Source organism: Pan paniscus, chromosome 12 (genome assembly GCF_029289425.2).
Source record: "Pan paniscus chromosome 12, NHGRI_mPanPan1-v2.0_pri, whole genome shotgun sequence".
Taxonomy (NCBI): domain Eukaryota; kingdom Metazoa; phylum Chordata; class Mammalia; order Primates; family Hominidae; genus Pan; species Pan paniscus.
This window is the reverse complement of record NC_073261.2, coordinates 115,217,255-115,241,202: the sequence shown is the minus strand read 5'-3', so window position 1 is coordinate 115,241,202 and position 23,948 is coordinate 115,217,255. Positions and strand designations below refer to the sequence as shown.

At 36.8% G+C, this 23,948-nt stretch overlaps 1 protein-coding gene and 1 pseudogene across 1 annotated transcript in view; one reads left to right on the top strand and one right to left on the bottom strand.

The window, feature by feature from the left end:
* ROCK2 (Rho associated coiled-coil containing protein kinase 2) overlaps nt 1-23,948 on the bottom strand; it is a 163,173-nt gene that overhangs the window by 106,573 nt on the left and 32,652 nt on the right. Inside the window, exon 2 of the mRNA XM_003826972.6 lies at nt 942-1,023. Within this exon, the coding sequence (XP_003827020.1) occupies nt 942-1,023 (82 nt within the window). The remainder of the gene's footprint in view (nt 1-941; nt 1,024-23,948) is intronic.
* Nucleotides 19,708-22,105, top strand: LOC100970031 (axin interactor, dorsalization-associated protein-like; annotated as a pseudogene).

The following is a 23,948-nucleotide window of genomic DNA, read 5'->3' as shown; positions in this document are numbered from 1 at the left end:
TTTGTTTCAAGAAAAGACAGTTTTTAGCTAAACTTGCCAGTTTTTAAAGGCTGTTAGTTAAAAATCTAAGATATACATTAACCTTAAAGAACCAAAACTCTCTATGGTTTATTAACACATATAAATGAACACCACTGACTGCCAAAAAGTAGCAGTTACAGCTATTCTGTTTCTGATTCTGTTGCTTAGCAAGTTAGATGATAGCTGACACAGTGATGACCCAAGCAATCCTGGTGTGCACTCTGAATCATGGCAGAAAGTTGCCATGAAATTACTTGCAAGGCTAATCTTAGTAATGAATTTTGATGGCCTACTTCTCTGAAAAGTGGTAATCATACTATATAAATAGTAACTATAGATAAGATTGTTTAATTGGGAAAATACCTCAGTCTCTGCCAATTTCAAAGTAAAGAGCTTACTGTGATGATACAAAGTATACATTAATTGTTTTGAGAATTTCTTATTCTTGGAATTCAATTTCACTTACTTCTGCATTGCAACATTAATAATGGCAAAGATTAAGGGTTACCACACATATGGTAATAATAGTTATCACATTATTTATTATTAACTAGTCTGAAATGTCCACAATTACAGAAGTATAAAGCTTATTAATTCTCTGGGCAATATTAAGTCTTGGAATTGTAAATATTAATTTAAAACTTCTCTTCAAACTGCTATAAATAACCTGTCCTAAAATAGTCTTAATAATGTATTTCAAAATTTAGAACTTTATCTGCTTTGCATATTGTAATTCAGTTCTGCAATTGCTTTAAAAATAAAAGTAACAATTTTTGAATAAATCAAATGGTAAGCAAAAGACTTAAGTTTAATAAATAAGTTGATTAAATTAATAAATTTATAGGCTGATAATAACCAAACAAAAATCTCTTATCAAAAGTACAGTTATAAGATCAAATATGAAGTTTAAACATACTTACATCTATTTAAGAAATTATCTATGTTCTTGTTTTTCCTCAAAGCAGGAAAATCTAAATCAAGGACCAAGGAATTTAAGCCATCCTGTTAAGAAATAAAAAGAGGAAAAGACAGTTTTTACAATTTCCAAGCATTCATTTAAAAAAGTCTTTTAATTTTATTTATGTCATTTTCACCAGGAAAATGCCAACCCACTTTGATATGATAGTGTCCATAAGTTCCATATCCAACAGCTTTAACTGGTTTCCTAACCTCTGTCAGAGAATATTAGGACTGCCCCATCATGTCTTCCTGTGTTCTTTCGGCCAATGGAAAAATGTAATTTCAAAACATGTATCTATTATTATTTTTGCTAGACAGATGTCTTCTTTTCTCTCTTCAAATGGCCAAATTTCATCAGGTTTTGACTTCAAGAAATACAGCTGCACTAAGTTCCCTCTCATTAAACCTGCATTAATGTTGTGCCTAGTGCAGATTAAGAAGAGAAAATCCAAAAATAAATAACACCATCCTTACCCTCTGGGAGCTCAGTCTCAAAACTAAATTTCCTCTTAAAACAACAACAAAAGGATGATGCATTGTCTGGATTTCGATTTTTTCTTTACATTTCTGTATTTCCCATATTTTCTACAGTGAACATGCATTAAAACAGAAAAAAACTATATACACATAATGATGGAGGTGAAAAAAACTCACCAGAAAGTAATTAAGTCTCAGATTACTCAATGGAAATGCTTGTGAAGGTAGCACGATTTCTAAAACACTATCACATACATTGTCTCAACGCCAAGTAACTCTGTGGAAGGTAGGAGGAAACATCCTCAATTTAAAGATGAAGAAACAAATTAAGGCACAGAGAAATTACATGACTTTGATTTCCTCAGGGTCATGATGTTAGGAAATGACAGTAGCAGCATACAACCTAAATCTTAGGAGGTCCAATAGACTTAACTCATCCCTCTAGTCTCGATGATCAGACTGACACCTGCTAAAAGAAACAATGGGAGCCTGGGAGGGTAAACAGGGAAGCTAGAGGATTGCAGAAAACGAAACAGCAGTAAAAATAAACCTTTAGGGGACTTGGATAGGGGGAAAACATGGGGAAAATTACACAGAAAATTTAGAAAGGTAATCCAGGTGGGCGTGGCAGCACACACCTGTAATCCCAGCTACTTGGGAGGCTAAGGCAGGAGGATCACTTGAGCCCAGGAGTTCCAGACCAACGTGGGCAACACAGTGACACCTTGTCTCTGAAAAAAAAATTTTCTTTAGAAACGTAATTAATCTACTAATCCTAGAATAACTGTACATACTATGCTTGCCACTCAGTTATAGTTCATATTTTTAATTTTCATTCACTAAAAAATGTTAACACTTTGTGAAAATATTATTTAATAATAGAAAGGGGCAAAGGTGTTAAGAGTAAACTATTAACATTTTTAATAACAAAATGATTTATATCCCACTGATATCTAATACAGATACAAAGCAATCTTGATTCTCTTCAACTAAAAGAAAAAAATACATTTTAAAAAATCCAACTTCCAGGTAAGCTGGGATTGTTAAATTCACACATTGAGACATACCCTCCTACACACATACACATAAACAACATCACACACACACTCCTCCAAAACAGCTGGACTACTTTTCAAGGATTCTAACATTTGAGCATATTAGGCTATTTTTAAGTACCAAATCAATGTATCTTTATTAGTATAATTTTGATATTTCAATAAGTTTAAAATGTAAAATCTGAATCATTTATATTTTAGATGTATCTAGACTTACACTCTGTATTACAATTTCAAATCAAAGAAAAGTATATTCATATGGAAAGCATTCTTCCATGCCTCCATTTACCTCCACGAGAAGAAAAAGAAGAAAAATATAAATTGACAAGGAAAAGGCTTCTATTCCAACAGTAAATCTTCCTCAGAGATTTTTCAAACAGATAGAATATTAACACTTCATACTGAAATAAAAGTAACTCTGCATTAAAATCTCCATTTACACATAAGACAAGAGAAGCCTTTCTTTGAAGCAACACTACAACTTGACATTAATAAAAGAATGAAATCCTTGCTCCCCCGTATCTTCCCCAAAAGTTCTCTCCAAGAGATGGGATTATGTGAAGATTAACTAATCTGGAAAGTTTATAAATATTTTCCCATAAGATTCCCCAGTAGAATAGGGTCAGAGAGCTTTTTCAGCATTTGGAACATCTGAACATTTGCTCAACTCAACCATCTTGTTTATAAAACCATTTTTTAAAGACCAAACACTATCACAATTAGGCACTATTATTTTTACGTAGCATCAATTTTTAATGATACTATGATACTTTAATATAGGTTGATAACATATACATTTATAAACTTACATTCTTACTTGAGGCCTTTACATTTATAATTTTTACAATCAAAATTTATTCTACTTAGTATCACCTTTTAAGAAAAAAATTCTGAATTGTTTTCAGATACCAGTGTTTTAAGTATATGAAATTAATACTGAGATCCAGTCACTGGGCAAGCTGAGTTAGCTCAGGACTTGATTGAAAGCCCATGTCTGTGACCTTCCTTGTTATGCAGTTTCAAATAAACCTTCATAAGTTTTGTTTTAAGTGTCAGTGATTTCAACTGTGATTATTTTCTTTAAGTGACCCTAAACCAGACACAGTGGCACACCCCTGTAATCCCAGCTACTCGGGAGGCTGAAGTGGGAGGACTGCTTGAGCCCAGGAGTTCAAGAGCAGCCTGGGCAACACAGCAAGACCCCATCTCATTTTTTAAAAAATGATACTAAAACTGAGATAAAGAAATGCTAAAAAGAAATACAAATAAATTCAGGAAAAGACTACAACCAAAATTTTAATGCAATGAAGAAAACGATCTGCCTGTTTCCAACCGTACAGAAATGACAGGAGAACATTTGAAAATGATAGCCCCACTGAGACTAAACAAAACACTACCACCAATAACTGACCAGAAAGAAAAATACCAAGCAATGGGTATGCGCTAAAAGTCACACAGGTCTATTGGATTTCAGGTCAGAAAGCAGCAAGATCAATGACTGATAATTAAAAGGGCCTAAATGAGGTGAGGAATTAAAACCAGACTGATTACAAGAAAATCAGTACCCGGAGTGAAAATCCCCACTCCTAAAATAAGACACTGGAGGGAAAAACAACAACAACATCTTATTGCCCAAGTTTCATATGAATCTGCATCACTAGATAGGTCAGACACAGCTTTCAATCAAGCCTTGGTCTATGCCCCCGGCTAGCCCAGTTACATCTCTAAGGTTACCAGCTGAGAAACGTGAATTAGCTCCAATGCAGAAACTAACTTAGGTTGTCTATATGCAAAAAGCATGAGAGAAAGGCAGGGAGAAAAATGTTATCCTACTGTATTTTTTTAAAAAACATGTATAAGCCAACACCCAGTTTCCCCTACTATAATTATTATGAGGGAAAAAATACATATACATAAAATGGTCTATTTTTCTAACTTTTCCTGAACACAGAGCCTTTTATACTTCAGTTGTCAAGAAATGAAGTATTGAACTTGATTTCACTTTCACTGTACACTGCTTCTTAGTATCTTATTGTTGTTGGCCAGGTGCAGTGGCTCATGCCTGTAATCCCAGCACTTTGGGAGGCCGAGGCGGGTGCATCGCCTGAGGCCACGAGTTCGAGACCATCCTGGCTAACACGGTGAAACCCCATCTCTACCAAAAATAAAAAAATTAGCCGAGCGTGGTGGCGCAAGCCTGTGATCCCAGCTACTCGAGAGGCTGAGACAGGAGAATCGCTTGAACCCAGGGGGCGGAAGTTGCAGCGAGCGGAGGATCGCGCCACTGCACTCCAGCCTGAGCGACAGACCAAGACTCTGTCTTAAAAAAAAAAAAAAAAAAATTGTTGTTAAACATCCAAATAAAATGCTTCAAAAAATAAAAATAAAAGGAGATTGGAAATACTCTGCCAACCTGGAAAGTCTAAATTGATAAGCAATATGATGGAGCTACCCTCTTAGGAATTTCAATTGCTAAATGAGGCACAAATTATCCTTTAGCTGAAAATTTTATACATTTATGAGTTGTCAGCACATATGTAGTATTTAAAGCTATAAAACTGGGTAAGATCACCAGAGGAGTGATTATAGATAAACAGAAAAGAATCAAGTACAGAGTCCTGGGATGCATCAATATTAAGAAACAAGGGAGAAGAGGGGACTAAAAAGGAACAACCATTTTTTTGAGGAGGGAAATCAAGACCATCATGGCATCGTAGAAGCCAGATGAAGAGTGCAGGAAGAGGGACAGAATGATAGACAAATGATAGACTAATGATAGTTAATCTGACTGGTAAATCAACCTTATTGAGGACTGTGAATTTAGTAACTCAGAGGTTAGCAGTAACTTTTCTAAAGGCTATTTGGATTACAAGTTTATTATTTCTAAATCACTGTTCACCACTTTCTTAGTACTACTATTTTAAATACCATATTAAAAAAAAGTCCATATTCATAGACTGTAAATAATACCTAGCATTCAGCATGACCACAAATTATGTCTTATTCTTTACAGTCTACCTACCAAAAACTTTAACTACATTATACAGGTTAATACAGCATATATTATTAACAGGGACCTTTCTTGATTACTTTGCACCATGTATTGTGCAAAGCACTATACATGCATTTAACATTTTATTCCTCACAGCATATAAGTTAATACTATTGTCATACCTACATTAGTAGGCACAGAAACTGAAGCTTAAAGGTTAAAAGGTTAAAAAATGTGTCCAAGCCAGAATAGCTTATATGTAACAGAATTAAAATTTTATGATGCTCTTATAAACAATATTGAACTTAAAAGTTAATAAAATAATAAACTTAATTAGTAAAATTATTCCTCTAAAAGAATACTAAATGACAAACAAGTTTTAAAGTCAAGACAACCAAAGAAACAGTTAGTTACAGAGCATAGGAAGCATATTTCTGTGTATCTGCTGTACAGATTAGTGACCAGGAAATGTTATTTAAATGAATTTGTAACACATTTCCTCTGTTTGCTATTTCAACTCCAAACACAAATACATAACTAAAATAGTTGATATGGTTTGGATTTTTGTGTCCCTGTCCAAATTTCATGTCAAATTGTAATCCCCAATGTTGGAGGAGGGGCTTGGTGGGAGGTGACTGGATCACAGGGTAAGACTTTTCCCTGTTGTCATGATAGTGAGTGAGTACTCAGGAGATCTGGTTTAGAAGTGTGTAGCACCTCCCCCTTCTCCCTCTTCCTCCTTTCCCAGCCATGTAAGATATGCCTGCTTCCCTTTGCTTTCTGTCATGATTATAAGTTTCCTGAGGCCTCTCCAGCCACGCTTCCTGTACAGCCTAGGGAACTGTGAGTCAGTTAAACCTCTTTTCTTTATAAATTACCCAGTCTCAGGGTAATGAGCCAACAAATACACAGATGTGTTTTATAAAGAGATAATAAAGTAAAGGAAGTCTAGAAGTTAAGAAACCTGGGTTACATCATCACGGTTCTGCCATTTAGTGGCAACTTAAATTGAGGACGGCTAAGTCAACTTAATTGAGGACTGAGAATTTAGCAACTCAGAGGTTAGCAGTAACTTTGAGGAGAAAAACTTAATAGAGGAAAAGATAAAATTGTGTGACCCTACACAAGTAATTTCACCCAACTTCTAGGGCCCTCATTTGTAAAAAAGAGTTCATAGCCTATAAAATCATTCTGGTGAGCAGTTCTTTAAAAATTGGCTTTTTAAATAGTTAAAGCAAGGCCTGGCATAGGGAAAGAAACTTTCCTAGGGCAAAAGACAGGAGCAATAGGAATGTTTTTATGACTTTTCCTTGAGCCTCAGGCTCTAACATGGCTCAGCATGGCAAGATAGGACCAGTATTATTAATTTTTCCTTTTTGCCTCACATGCCAATATGGCTTGGCACAGTACTCTTCCTGATTTTGCCTTTCTTTAAAATTTTGAGTTTGATATTCTGTTCATAGTGAGTCTTCGCATTAATTTTTAAAATATTACATTAAAATATCTTGATTACTGTGGCTTTTTAGGGTTCTCCCTCAAATTTTGTTCCAAGTGCCTGAATGGCTTCACCCTAACCTCAGCCGTGGTCCTAAAAAGAGAATGAACCTTTACAATCAGAGAGGCATTAACGATAGCATATTCTGATTTTAAAAGAATGTACGGGCCAGGCGCAGTGGCTCACACCTGTAATCCCAGCACTCTGGGAGGCCGAGGCGGGAGGATCGTGAGGTCAGGAGATCGAGACCATCCTGGCTAACACAGTGAAACTTGTCTCTACTAAAAATACAAAAAATTAGCCAGGCGTGGTGGCGGGTGCCTGTAGTCCCAGCTACTTGGAAGGCTGAGGCAGGAGAATGGCGTGAACCCAGGAGGTGGAGCTTGCAGTGAGCCGAGATCGTGCCACTGCACTCCAGCCTGGGTGACAGAGTGAGACTCCCATTTCAAAAAAAAATTTAAAAAAAAGAAAGAAAGAGAGAGAGAGAAAGAAAAGAAAAGAAAGGAAAGAAAGGAAAGAGCAAAAAATCACATTATTGATTTGATCAAGGTTTTAGAAGAATTAAATGTAAAGTTGGTAATTGTTCTAATGGTGATAGTGTTCTGTGCTGATAATAAAGCAGCTGCTATTGCAGAGTTCTTGGATAGACATGATGCCAAACATTTTATATAACATCTCCTTATTTAATTTTCCTAACAGACTGTGGAATTATATGGTGTTAATTATATGGTGTTAATTATATGGTGGAATTATATGGTGTTAATTATACAGTCTTAATATCACCATATTTTTTAGTTGAAATTTGGCTTGGAGAACTTAAACCATTTCCCAGAACTGCACAGCTTAGAAGCATTAGGGTTGGTATTGGGCCCAATGCTGCTTTGAATAATTATTGGTATTTTTTAAATTAAATTCTAATTTTTTTCTTCTAAAATATTAAGTTGATGGGAAGATATGAATCAAATTACATTCATAATGTAATACATTGTTTTATTATTTTATTTGTGTAATACATAATGTAACATATTGTTTAGAAACACATGAATAAAATTAAGATCAAATTATATTTGTGTTACTATTTTTCTTTTTTGAGACAGAGCCTTGCTCTGTCGCCCAGGCTGGAGTGCAGTGCCATGATGTCAGCTCACCGCAACCTCCACCTCCACCTCCTCCTCCACCTCAAGTGATTCTTGTGTCTCAGCCTCCAGAGGAGCTGGGACTACAGGCGCATACCACTATTCCCGGCTACTTTTTTGTATTTTTAGTAGAGACGGGGTTTCATCATGTTGCCCAGGTTGGTCTCGAACTCCTGAACTCAGGTGATCCACTCGCCTTGGCCTCCCAAAGTGCTAGGATTACAGGTGTGAGCCACTGTGCCCAGCCTGCATTACTAGATTTCTTATGGCTTATAAATCAACAATTTTATCTTTTCCTCTATTAAAAAAAGCTTCTCTCCTCAAAAATTACATACAATGTTACCTGAAACTCCCTATAAAACAGAAAACAGGCAATTTACACACCTATTATAAAATATTAGAAAAAGTAATGCATCATCTGACTGAATCCTATTCTTAATTTAATATTGGTATTCAACTGAGAAACTACTGGCCAGATAAAATTAGAGTTGTTATTCTGATTGTAGGCAAGTTAGACTTTTTAAAAAGTATTTTCCATATTTGAAACTTGTACAGTTAAGCATCACAGATAGACTTCAGGGCAAAAAAAAAAATCTCATCCAGGATATAACACATACATGCAAGAAAAATACCCCCAAAAGGCCTGCTGGTTTTATGTTTTATTAATTTTCCTATTTGGTGCTCATAGTACACAGAATAATTATATGGCTTCAATATTTTGATATTCATAATATCATTCAGCAGCAGTACTTTAAATACACTGATGGCAGGATCTGTTTATATAGTGCTCCATTACAGATACTCCAGGGAAGACCAGACTACCTTAAGAGAAGGCCTGGCATGGTGGCTCACGCCTGTAATCCCAACTATTTGGGAGGCCAAGGAGGGTGGATCACCTGAGGTCAGGAGTTTGACACCTGCCTGGCCAACATGGTGAAACCCCGTCTCTACTAAAAATACAAAGATTAGCCAGGCGTGGTGGTACACGCCTGTAATCCCAGCTACTTGGAAGGCCGAGGCAGGACAATCACTTAAACCCAAGAGGCGGAGCTTGCAGTGAGCCGAGATCGCGCCACTGCACTCCAGCCTGGGTGACAGAGCGAGATTCCATCTCAAAAAACAAAAAAAAGAGAGAGAGAGAAAACAAAGGGCCTCAAAGCAGAATAACCTACACTTCATGGACATTTTGGAGCTGAAGGGGCAAGATGGTGGAGGAACAACTTTTCCTATAAAGTCTATCTAGTAACTAAGAATGCTGGAGATGACAATGGCCAACTAAATTACAAAGCAACATTTGTCTGTAAAATATTTGTGGATATACAGTTAAGTAGATAGATAGCTAAGCTACTCTGAATATAGAGCTATTCCAGTATTTCCTAAATTTTGAAAAGATACAACAAACAGGTAAAGTTTTGTTTATTAGAAGGTAAAACAGTTTGGTCATATTCACACTTAATGACAAGAAACAGTCTTCCCAGCCTGTTTCTAGTCAATTGTCAATTAAATAAACAGAACCTTCTTTTTCATTTATAACAAGAAGTTTGTCTATATGGTTTCCACCCCTAAGAACCTAAATATAGAAAACTATTTTTCTACAATTGTGAAGTTAAATTTCTGCTTCATCTCCAAACAATATCACTCAATAAATGTTAGCTATTATTACCACTATTTTCAATATCACCTAAATACACACTATGCATTTAAAGATTACGTAATTTAGGATATGGAGAGTTGGAAGGTTTTTACACTTTAACGTCTAAACCTATTAGCACATTTTTTATACTAACAGAACCAAAAACAGTTCCATCACTAACATAATGTGTTCCATAAAGAAAATTATTTTACTCCTTTAAATCTCATTTTTGACATCTATGCAATACAACATTTAAGTCTCAGGGCTAGTGTGACAACTAATGAAAGACTGTTTGTGATGCCAAATGAAACAAAGGTTAGGTACTAGTCACTGTAACTCCTTTTGTTATGAATGTACTTATGTTTTAGTCAATTTTAAAAGCTCTTTCACTGCCAAGTAATTTTCAGTCTTATTTTAAGTTTATACAGCTTAACATTTTATTTAAGACAGTTAAAATCTGGGAAAGATTAGATATAACACAAAAGTGCTTGGAGCAACATTATTTATAATAGCAAGAAACTCAAAGCAACCTAAAAATCTGGAACAGAAAAACTAAGTAAATTTTACTAAAGCTTGTCAAAGTTATATTAACCAATCATTAAAAATAGTTGTTACAAAGACTAGGTAGGAATTAGTATTTTTTAAAAATTAATGTTTAAAAAGTGCAGAATAAAAATTAAATGTATAATAATTCTACTTAAGGGAAATATGTATATGAAATTTTTGAATGGAAAGCAAAAAATACAATAACTATCATACCATGATGAAATTATATGATTTTATTCTTTTCCTAAGTTTTTTGTGGTGAAATTTGTATTAATAACTCATAATAAAATATAGCAAATCTAAGTAAACAAGATCTAAGGTATTACAGAAGACAGTCTTAATACATTTAGACCTTTTAAAAAATTACTCATTTATTATCTATAGCTCCATATCTCTACTAAAACAGATGCTATTTTAAATCCCAATGCATTTCACTATTCGCCGCCTCCTATAAGTCATATGTTGTTTTTTTCTCTCTCTCTTCTCTGAACTGGGATCTTAACAGGGATTAATAGATTAATTTGAGAAAAACTAACTTTTTTTTCCCATCCAAGAACAAGGTAGGTCTCTCCATCTATTTCTTTCAGCAAAGTGATAAACACATCTATTCTAAATACATGTTGTTAAGTCTATATGCTAAGTATTTTACCTTTTTGTGGCTATTACCACATTATATTAGGTCAGCCATGTGGAGGACACAGAGCTCTCTGAGTACCTTTATGAACAAAATTTTTTCAAGTTTCCGATAGAAATGTTCAAAATATCCCATTTCTTTCTAATTAATGATGTTTAAACATACATTAGGTAATTAAAAGCAAATGTAATTTCCCTAAAACTGTTAAAAACTTGTACATAAAAATAAAAATTTCATGAAAAACATAGGTGGGGTGGTGATTAGAAGGTCAGGATAAGGGGACATTCTAGAAAATTCTGTTTCTTGACCTAGCTGCTGATTATATGGGTTCTCAGATTGTAAAAATTTATCAAGCTGTATACATACAATGTACATACTTTTCTGTGAGGGTATATATAGACATATATTTACAAAGAATGTTTTGGATGCATTGGATAATAATGAACTTACTGACAACATAAAAATAGCACAGGAGGCCAGGCACAGTGGCCTGTAATCCCAACACTTTGGGAGGCCGTGGCAGGCAAATTACCTGAGGTCAGGAGTTCGAGACCAGCCTGACCAACATTGTGAAACCCTGTCTCCACTAAAAATACAAAAATTAGCCGGGCATGGTGGTGCTAGCCTATAGTCCCAGCTACTTGGGAGGCTGAGGCAGGAGCATCACTTGAGCCTGGGAGGCAGAGGCTGCAGTGAGCCAAGATCGTGCCACTCCACTCCAGCCTGAGCAACAGAGTGAGACTCCATCTCAAAAAAAAAAAAAAAAAAAAAAAAAAAAAAAAAAAAAAAACCACACACAGGGGCAAATGAACTTTAAAACCTGTTTGCCATCATTGTGCTTAGACATTTTCACATACCTTTTCTAATATATTGTATCTTCTCAATCAGGGAGGACATATGAGTAGGAAACTCATCCTCAAGTCTGCTACATTTCAATGAAAACTTTTTATTACAGAGACTTATCCTCCAGACACTTTCAAAGCTTATTTGTGTTCAAAGTGCTGGGAGGGAGCAGGTTATGAGAAGTCACACGACTTTATACTTTGGATCCCATCTTCCAAAAGATGTTTCTCATAACCCTTAAAAACAAGTCAGCAATTTTGAGTGAGAAGAGGAGAGCTGCCCTGCTGGAGAATCTGAGATGGAATTAAAGGAATTTCAAACACAAAACTATCTTTCCCTATTGTCAGAATTTGATATATCACTATAGTTATCATAAATATGTTTTAAAACTACAGAGATTTAAAAATCTCATTTTATATTCCACATTAAAAAATCACTGGAGGCCGGACACGGTGGCTCACACCTGTAATCACAGCACTTTGGGAGACCCAGGCGGGCAGATCATGAAGTCAGGAGTTCGAGGCCAGCCTGACCAACATGGCTAAACCCTGTCTCTACTAAAAAAAAAAAAATACAAAAATTAGCCGGGTGTGGTGGCACGCACCTGTAATCCCAGCTACTCAGGAGGCTGAGGCAGGAGAATCGCTTGAACCTGGGAGGCGGAGGTTGCAGTGAGCCGAGATTGCACCACTGCACTCCAGCCTGGGCGACAGAGCAAGACTCCATCTCAAAAAAAAAAAAAAAAATCACTGGAAATATCCCAAGATCAAATCATTATACCCACAGACATCATCTTCAATTTTCCAGTCAAATATTAATCAAATCTAAACATTGAACTTTTTAAGGCACAACCAAGTACTTTTATAAAAAACCAAGTTCACATGAAAAATCAAAGGGCAAAAATGTGTGCCCACAGATCACATTAGGAAATTAACATTTACTGAGTTCATACTATGTGCAAAAGAAAGTCACTCGCTCATTCAATTCTCGTAAAAGTCCCACTAGAAAAAAAAAATGGAGAAGTGTTTTGAGGCAGAGCCACTTAGGGATACAGCAGAGGCAGAAGCTGCAACCAGGAGCAGGTCTTTCTGCTATTCATATAACTACCACTAAGAACCACGAAAGAACACAGCAAGAAGAAAATAGTTGTTGATGGTTGTTTTAAAGGACGCACGCTTCTCTTTTCTTCTTCTAACTACATTTGTAACTATGCAGAACGAGTAGCCAACCTCATTTTCATGGAAAAGTAAAAATGTTCTTCTCAACAGAAACCAGAGAAGCAAGGCACAACTCATCCTTACCCAGGAGGCAGCAGTTCTTTCATACCACTCAGGAAACTTTTTTAAGTAAACACTTTTTAAAAATCAGAAAACATTTTAACAACCTTTTAAATATCTATCCTGTCTCTCTTTTGTCCACTCTATGTGCCCTCCCCTATAAAGAATGATGAGCAAGTCTCGGAAAGCGAATCTAATTCACAGTTTTTGGGGTCTATTTCATATTTTGGTAGCCTATAAATCCTTATTTGTCAGAGAAAAGGTCCCATTGATGAAACAATTTGATAACTAATAGGTAAATCTACAGTTTCTAAAGGCTAATTACCAACTAGACCATTTCATCCATAAATCTGCATATTGCTCCTTCATTTCTGGCAATAACAGCACCTTAAGTAGGAATAATAATTTATCAACCAATTTAGATACACATTAGCAACTATGGTTTTTTTGGGTTTTTCTGAGACGGAGTTTCGCTCTTGTTGCCCAGGCTAGAGTGCAATGACGTGATCTCAGCTCAATGCAATCTCCACCCTCCCAGGTTCAAGAGATTCTCCTGCCTCAGCCTCCCAACTAGCTGGGATTACAGGCACCCGCCACCACGCCCTGCTTATTTTTGTACTTTTAGTAGAGATGGGTTTTCACCATGTTGACTAGGCTGGTCTCGAATTCCAGACCACAGGTGATCCACCTGCCTTGGCCTCCCAAAGTGCTGGGATTACAGGCGTGAGCCACCACACCCGGCCAGCAACTATGGTTTAAAAGAAATAAAATTTCTCCATTATGGTTTCAGATTCACATTATTTCTTACCTACTAACTTGTTTCCCTGCCTCTAATCTCCCTCTGCTCCAGTACATCTCCATTCTACTGCTGAGTAACCTTTCTGAAACATAAAGCTATACATTTCATGCTCTTCTTAATATTCAAATTTGTAGGGGTGGGGTGTTTTTTTGTTGTTTTTTTTTTCTTTTGAGACGGAGTCTCATTCTGTCGCCCAGGCTGGAGTGCAGTGGTACGGTCTGGCTCATTGCAACCTCCGCAAGTGATTCTCTTCCCTCAGCCTCCCAAGTAGCTGGGATTACAGGCACCCTTAACATTATTCCATACCTTCCAAATGCCTAGAAAATCAAGTCTAAACTAGCATTTGGAATACTTTGCCCCATCGACCTTCTCCAATCTGACTTCCCACTATTTACGACCCTTCTTTCACATTTGCTCTAGATTTGTATTGTCCAATAGAGAAGGCACTAGTTACATCTGGCTACCAAGCACCTGAAATGTGGTTAGCCTGAACTGAGATGCTCTGGTAAATGTAAAATACACATTGGATTTCAAAGACTTAGTACTAATAAGAATATGAAATAACTGTTTTAATATCTCATTAATAATTTTAAAATATTGATTACATGTTAAAATAATACTTTGTTATACTGGGTTAAATGAAATATTTATTGAAATTAATTTCATCTGTTTCCCTCCACCTTTTAAAATGAGGCTCCTGGGAAATTTTAAATTATATATGTGGCTCACATTATATATCTATTGAACAGTATCCACTGGAAAGTTTGGACCACCCAAACTTTCACCTTTCACCTTGGTCTTTCTACTTCCATCACTTTCCTCACAGTCTTTCACCACAGAACATTCAACACTCATTCATTTGCTGAGGGGTAGCCATGTGCCAAGGCTGAGTGCTAAGCATTAAAATAAAAAAATTAAAAAGTTAAAGTTCTTCAGTCATGTCTACTTGTTCAAATTTTTATCTATTCTTCAAAGATCAGTTCAGATAAAACTTATTTCTGTGAAATCTTCAGGATCCTCCAGGATAAAAATCTCTCCTTCCTAACTCCTACACATTACATGTTCTTCAAAGAAGATGTCACTTTGTCCTTATAAAAGTTATTTTTGTACACAGCTTATCTCACATCTATTAGCTGTAAATTCCTCAAGTGCAGAATTCTTCAAATCTTGCTTCTTACCTCACTGAGAACTTGTACAAGCCTTCATCACCAAATCTATCCACGTTCCTGCATCTGTGCCCACACATTTTACTTTCTTTCCTGCTATTATGGATGTACAGTCCTAGCTACAGCTAATCCCTCCACCTACACACTAAATCTCCCATTCCCTCTTGCTCATTAACACCACAACAGCAATTCTCCCATGATCTCTTCATTTCTTCTCGCCGCCTTCTCTACTTGATTACTGCCATTGGCATGGAAACATGTTGTTATTTCTCTTACCCTTAAGAAAAAATCCCTTGACCCTACTTCCCATACAGCTGCCATTTCGTTTCAATCTTTTTCTTTACAGAAAAATTCCTTGGAAGAAATACCTATTCTAGCTGTCTTAAGTTTTTCTCCTCCCATTCCCTTTACAATTCACTACAATCAGATCTCCCCCGACTAACAGCCATCATCACACTCCTAAACTTTTCTTTTCAAGCTTATCAGTGACCTACATGTTGCTAATCCAATGATCATGTCTCAGTTCACATCTTACTTGACCTATAAACATCTTTAGACAGTCCTTCACTATTTTTTTCAAAATAACAGGTCAAAGTTTGGTCAGGACTGCCTTGACCTATTATTTTCAAAAACTTGAAAACTTTTTCTACTTTGCTTTGATGAAAACCCATTTAAATCGTTTATCACATATTTCTCTGGTTGCCCTTTCTTAGTATACTTTCTTGGTTTTCTCCTGTCTTTGGGCGTCTTCTCTCAAATTCGCTCACTCCCTCGAACTCCATCTTGTCTTGCGTCTTTAAATATGTGCTGATGGCTCCTAAATTCATTATCTCTATTCCAACTAAAATCCTGAATTCAAGACCCATATATCTATTTGCTATTTATCAGCTTTTTCTGAATGTCTAGTAAGTATTTCAAACAATAATGTCCAAAACTATGCCCTACCCCTTCCTTTTCCTACTACAACCACTTCCCTCCTTCAGTCTTTCACATCTCCATTCATGCCAATTCCATCCTTGCAAATACTCAGGCCAATAATGTTAATATTCAAATCTGACTGCTTTTTCTCTCAAGAGCCCAAATCCTAACACTTACAAATCTCGTCAAGACTGCCTTCAAAATGAATCCAGAACTCCACCAGATTTCACCACCTTTACAAATCACCAACATTTTGCTGGAATCATTGCAAATGTCTACCATTAGGTCTTCTTGCTTCCAACTTTGCCTTCTCTCTCTTCTTAGAATATTTTCAATGGAACTCAGAGAATGATGCTGTCACTCCTCTGTTCAAAACCTCCAACGGCTTCCCATTTCATTGAGAGTAAAGCACAATTCCCAGCCTTTGAGTCTATCATCTGCTCGCATCCACCTAGTTATTAACTCTCAAACCTCACCTCCCATTACTTTCTGTCTCACTCATTGTGCTTCTGCCACACTGGCCTTCTAAACGTTTCGAAATCACAACCGGTACCCTACACAAGAAGTAGGAATGGTGTAGGAAGGTAGCTCAGTGGCAGACAGGGCACTAACAAGTAGGGAAAACTGAGCAGCACCACAGTTTTACAGGGTTGGGAGACTAACTAAATATGAGGAATTCAGCCAATTAGTTACTATGTAATAACTGAACTAGGCTCATACTAATGATAGAATAAATACAAATATGGGGGAGGAGGGTTGGGCACACTACAATGAACTCACGGTGTTGAGCTGGAACTAGAGGTATCAATATGAATTAACAGATTTCATTATATAAAAGATACAGGGGGCCAGGTGTGGTGGCTCATGCCTGTAATCCCAACACTTTGGGAGGCTGTGGAGGGTGGAACAACTGAGGTCAGGAGTTCGAGACCAGCCTGGCCAGCATGGTGAAACCCTGTCTTTACTAAAAATACAAAAATTAGCTGGGCGTGGTAGCACACGCCTGTAGTCCCAACTACTTGGGAGGCTGAGACAAGAGAATTGCTTGAACCCGGGAGGCAGAAGTTGCAGTGAGCAGAGATCATGCCACTACACTCCAGCCTGGACAACAGAGCGAGACTCCGTCTCAAAAATAAAGTTAAAAAAAATAAAGATGGATATAGAAATATAGATGTAGATAAATGTCTGTGTGGGTGTACACACACACACACACACTTACGTGCATGCACATGCTTCCTGGATGTGACCACTGAAAGGGCCTGGTGCACAATAGATACTCCCATAGCAATGAGCTCATCTAGCACTCAGATCTTGGTTTTAAAATACTACTCTTCACTAAAAGGAACTAGGGCTCCTTGGAGAAATAGCTGATTCTAAGGCTGGAGTAGGAAAATGATAAGATGAGCTTGTAGCATCTTGTGCCAAAAAGGAAGGAAGTGCACAGGTGATAAAATGGCACAGAGCTATACATACACAATGTATCAATGTCAATGTCCTCGTTTTGAGAATAAACTATAGTTATGTAAGATATAAACACTATGGGAAATGGGGTACACAGGACCATTCTGTACTATTTTTGCAAAGTTACTGTGAATTTATAATTATTTCAAGAAAAAAGTTTAAAAATAAGTAAAGAAGTGTACAAGGACTGATGGTGACTTGTCAAGAGGACATATAAGCCAGTATGAAAGGGCTCCCAGTGGCAAATCTGGAACAATTTCTACAAAATAAATGGCTTGTAATCATCAAAACTGTCAAGAGCATGAGAGTCAAGACTGGGGAACTGTTCCAGATTGAAGGAGATTCGAGAGCCATGAGAGTTGGATGAATATATGATCCTGGGTCAGATTCTTTTGCTATGAAGAACATTATTTGGACAGTTGACAAATCAAATGTTTTGTGTATGCAGTAAGTTTATAAAATTGTTTCAAAATAAGAAGTTTTTAAAAACCACAAAAGGCATGTTCCTGACTCAGGGACTTTGGACTCACTATTTCCTTCTGTCAGAAAAGCTCACACCCATATAACTGCACCAGTTGGTGGTAGCTCTCCACCAAGTCTTCACTTAAAAGTCACCTTTTCTGGGAGAACTTATTATAATATGTAAACTTTAAAAATTCTATATTTCGCATTATCTTTGTTTTACCTTCTTTCTCCTTACCACTTATCACTATCCTACAAACAATTAAATTATTATCTAGCTCCTTATTAAAATGCAAACTGATAGGCAGGAATATTTTATCTGCTTTGTTCACTGCCTAAACCAGTGGTTGGCATGCTGTAGTTACTAAATATTCATTAAATGACTGAGTGTACATAAAATCCTTTAAACACAAGGGATTTAAGAATCAATTGCAAAATAAGTTCACTTTCTCAAAGCAAAGGAATACAGAAACAGGTAAAAGAACTCCGCTGTTAACTTGATAGCTCTGGGATATCATTTCAATAAATATGTCTACAGCATAAATGGATGAGCTAATGTCCTTGCCCAAAGGAGCTTGGTGAACAAACCTATTTCCATCAGCAAGCAAAGCCATAATACTGCAGCCAGCTAATACAGCAAGAAAATACCTACCAACACCATGTGGGAAATACAGTCTAAACAATCCAAATGCTGACAGACAGGAATTAACTATAGCAGACCTGCTTGAAAAATATGGGAAGATACAGAAAGCAAGTTTTCTTGGGGGAAAAAAGAATGACGCCAAACTAATATTCTAATAAAGTCAGTGGTATAAACCAAAAGACATATGTAACTGAGGTCTCGATATTTCATTACCACGTTTCCTTGAAAAACTACCGAGGCTATAATTACACTAACAACAATGGTTTCAATTAATTTACAGTATTATAAAACGTACTGAATGGTTTGTACTTTAAAAAGTATAATTCAAAAATCTAAAGATGATCTTATGGTTTCTACACATGAAGTAGTCAAATCAGTAGCATCCCATTTTATAAATACTTTTTTCTCCTGTGTACCAGGTAATGAAGCTGACCTTCCTTTCTTGCATAATTGTCACCAAAATGACAGAAAACATTATCTTTTTGTTTATTTGTTTCTGAGACGGAGTCTCACTCTGTCACCAGGCTGGAGTGCAGTGGTGCGATCTCAGCTCACTGCAACCTCCGCCTCCCAGGTTCAAGCAATTCTCCTGCCTCAGCCTCCTGAGTAGCTGGGACTACAGGCGCATGCCACCACGCCCAGCTAATTTTTGTATTTTTGGTAGAGATGGAGTTTCACCATGATGTCCAGGATGGTCTCGATCTCTTGACCTCGTGATCCGCCCGCCTCAGCCTCCCCAAGTGCTGGTATTACAGGCGTTAGCCACCGCACCCAGCCAGAAAACATTATCTTAAAGAAACTTCTAAATAACAAATATATCTGAATCTAAACCAACACTTATGAAAATGAAACATACCAAAAAGACTGTATATAGTCAGCCCTCCATATCCATGGTTTCTGAATCCACTGATTCAACAATCAGAACTGAAAATATTCAGGAAAAAAACCAACAGATTGTTGCATCTGTACTGAACATACACAGACTTTTTCCTTGTCATTAGTCCCTAAACAATACAATATAACAACTATCGGCGAAAAATGGGCTTGGGCGGCTCCTCGGTGGGTGGCGGTGGTGGCCGTAGCGGTCCTCCTGGCCCTGTTAATGTCGGGGCCAGGCCTGGGAAGGATGGCGCCCTAGAACCCGGCCTTGCTGGGGTAGGGGCAGGAGGGGACGGGGTGGGGACCGGCCATGTCAGAGGTGACCCAGAGTCTGCTGCAGCGCTGGGGCGCCAGTTTTAGGAGAGGCGCCGACTGCGACTCTTGGGGCCAGCTGGTGAGGCGATAGACAAGTATCAGATATTAGCAAGACATCTACAAAAAGAGGCCCAAGCTCAACACAATAATTCTGAATTCACAGAAGAACAAAAGAAAACCATAGGCAAAATTGCAACATGCTTAGAATTGCGAAGTACAGCTTTACAGTCCACACAGTCTCAAGAAGAATTTAAATTGGAGAACCTGAAGAAGCTAGAACCAATCCTAAAGAATATTCTTACATATAATAAAGAATTCCCATTTGATGTTTAGCCTGTCCCATTAAGAAGAATTTTGGCACCTGGTGAAGAAGAGAATTTGGAATTTGAAGAAGATGAAGAAGAGGGTGGTGCTGGAGCAGGGTCTCCTGATTCTTTTCCTGCTAGAGTTCCCGGTACTTTCTTACCAAGGTTGCCATTGGAACCAGGAATGACATTACTCACTATCAGAATTGAGAAAACTGGTTTGAAAGATGCTGGGCAGTGCATCAATCCCTATATTACAGTTAGTGTAAAGGATCTGAATGGCATAGACTTAACTCCTGTGCAAGATACTCCTGTGGCTTCAAGAAAAGAAGATACATATGTTCATTTTAATGTGGACATTGAGCTCCAGAAGCATGTTGAAAAATTAACCAAAGGTGCAGCTATCTTCTTTGAATTCAAACACTACAAGCCTAAAAAAAGGTTTACCAGCACCAAGTGTTTTGCTTTCATGGAGATGGATGAAATTAAACTTGGGCCAATTGTAATAGAACTATACAAGAAACCCACTGACTTTTAAAAAAAGCAATTGCAATTATTGACCAAGAAACCACTTTATCTTCATCTACATCAAACTTTGCACAAGGAATGATCCTGACATGATGAACCTGGAACTTCTGTGAATTTTACCACTCAGTAGAAACCATCATAGCTCTGTGTAGCGTATTCACCCTTCAACAGGCAGGAAGCAAGCCATACCCAGACCAGTAGGCCGGAGGGAGTCCAATGCAAAGCTGTACCACAGAATTCAAAGTCCAGCACATCACTGATGTATAGGACTCCTTTGGATACAGGTTTATTGTAGCTTTTGAAACATGTCTTACTTTCTATTAAAAAAAAAAAAAACTATCGGCATAGTATTTACATTGTATTAGGCATTATAAGTAATCTAGAAATGATTTAAAGTATACGGGAGGATGGGCACACGTTATATGAAAACACTACACCATTTTATATAAGGGACTTGAGCAAGGATGGATTTTGGTATCCTCTAGAGGTCCTAGAACCAGTCTCCCACAGACTTCGAGGAATGACTGTATATGTACGCGTGTGTGCGTATGCAGCATACACAAAATAAAGATGGTTTGATTTAATTGAGCTTACACACGACTCCCACCCATCTTACAACCTAACTGGTTCTTTGATAATGACTGAAATTTAAATTTGTAAATAAAATTTGAATTTCCAATAGAAACAGTATTGCAAATTAGGGTTCTATACCTAGAAAGTTATTTCAGTCCCCATCTCCACCAAAAAATTGTTTTAAAAATCACAAAAATGAGTATATGAAATATAAAAATGTAGTTTAATGTTCCTAATATGAAACCAATCAATTACTGTATTACATCAGCTGGACTTGGTGGCTCATGTCCGTAATCCCAGCACTTTGGGAAGCTAAGGCAGGAAGACCACTTGAGCTCAGGAGTTTGAGACCAGTCTGGGAAATGTGATGAAACCCTGTCTCTACAAAATATACAAAAATTAGCTGGGCATGGTGGCGTTATGCCTGTAGTCCCAGCTACTCAGGAGGCTGAGGTGGGAAGACGGTTTGAGCCCTGGAGGCAAAAGTTGGAGTGAGCCAAGATCATGCCACATCACTCCAGCCTGCCCTGTCTCCAAAAAAAAAAAAGAAGAAAAGAAATGAAAGAAAAAAAAGAGCTATGTCAAAATTTTTTTTGAGAGATTTCTATGAATGGACTGAACTAATTATAAAATTACGTAAAATAAAAGTCAAACCAACATGGCCTAAAGATACTTTCTTTTCCTGGTAAATATCCCTGTAATAAATACTGTGTATTTCATTTCTGTTTTTAATTTAGCCCATGTTATGGTAATCTGATCCTAAAGTTTGGTGAGTTTTTTTAAGGGAAGTAGCTTGACTGCATTTGTGTCACCTGGTGTTAGCACTGATTACAATCTCAGGGAATACTAAATGAGTTCTGGCCATCACTGTAAAGTCTTATTTACAATTTTTAAAAAAAGGTTAAAGCGGAGTTGGGTTCAAAGTCAAGCAGTTTTAAATGGGTGATTCCTACAATTAACATGCCTAATCACATGGCTTAGAATTGATGGAAGATATTGCCACATTATTGTGACATATACTGCAATACTGAGAGAATTCCTGGAGTACACAACTCATTGACTCTTAGATAAATTCCGAATATGAACAGCAAATAACCAGATTGCAGAACGGTTACCAAATGGCAAACATAATCATCACAAAATATTCTATTTTTTGATAATTCCTGAGAATGCAAAATAATATTTTATATCCTGGCATGCTCAACATTACTTACTACAAATCCACGCTCTGCAAAATTCATAAAAATATAAGCTCAATTCATAAAATTCATAAAAAGCTCAATTGAAGAAAGAATCATAGGTTGTATATACAACCTATGTCTGTTATATAACACACACTGACCACAACAGTGAATTACAATTTTAAGTTACACTAAATTACTTAATTTTCCAGAATTTTGATCCATATAAATGATACACATTTATTCTCATCTACTCTTATTCTTGTAATAAAGCAAGGAAGATTTCACCTCTGTGAGAAAAATGTATCTATGACTCAAATTTCATTTAGGACAACAGTTTTGTCCTGTCTCTGAGCCACAGCCTGCATCCTAGATTTCACCAGTAATATAGATGACATTCTGATCTCTAACTTACTTCTCCAACTCTCAACTAGCTATGAAATCAGCATGAGAGTAATTATAATATATCAAGCCCCTGAAATTCTACTATCTAGTACAGTGAAACACTTTTTAAAAAAACAAACAATTCTTAGACAATCTGGAGATTTCTATCTCTACCAGTGATAGACTAATTTGATAGAGCCAATCTTATCAATGAGGAAAAGCTTTAAAGGCCAAACGAATTTATTTTTAAAAATCTACTCAAGTCCTGGAGAGCCCCCAAAGCAGTAAAGATTTGAAACCAAAATCCTTGAGGTGGCAGGGTGGTGGGTGGAGAAAGAAGTGAACCTAAAGTTGACTACAAAGTTGCAGCTCTGAAGTTGAGAAGCCTAAGAGAGCTTCTAGCATTCTTGCAGAGTAGGGAACACAAAAATTAGAGTTCTGGACTTACGAAGAAGAAAAAGTCCAGGGTTTTTAACGGAGTCTACTAAAGGGCTATACCCTAGAAGTAATAAGGTAAAATAAAAACTAGACCAACCCTCAAAAGATTAAAAATCTGCCTCAAATCAGTTCAATTACTGAATAGATTAAGGTAGTCTGCCTCAACAGTAACTGCCAGAAGAAAACGTAAATCCTCTCTGAAGACAACGTTACCTAATTCTATGCAATTTTTTCACATGCAATGCCCAGCAGTCAAACATTAGCAGCCATACCAGATGATAAAACTAAAATATCATAAAATCAAGAGAAAGCGCACACGCGCACGCGCGCACACACACACACACACACACACCCCTATAGGAGATCCAGAAACTTAACATAAACTTCAAAATCACTGCTATTAATATGTTTGAGATATCAAGATGGGGGATTTCAACAGAGAACTTGAAGAATATCCAGAATTATCTAGAAAGGCTATTACTATCCCCCTCCCTTTTCCAACTACAAATATGTACAATGATGATTTTTCCTCATTTACTTCAACAAATACAACATATCACAACTGATGACATGAAGAAGCAGATGAGAATCCAGCCGTCGTTTCATACTAAAGTCAGACACTAAAAAGATTTGCAAAATTACAGAGCAATGCCACTCTTCTCACTAAACTTTTTGTATTGAAAAACATATTTTTCATTAAGTACTACATAGGTGAAATTAAATGGCTTTATTACAGTTATTCTCAATAAATTAACAAATTCATATTTTAAAATTTTCTCAGTTTTTAGCATATACTTTATATTCTTTTAAACTCTAAGCTTCGTTTT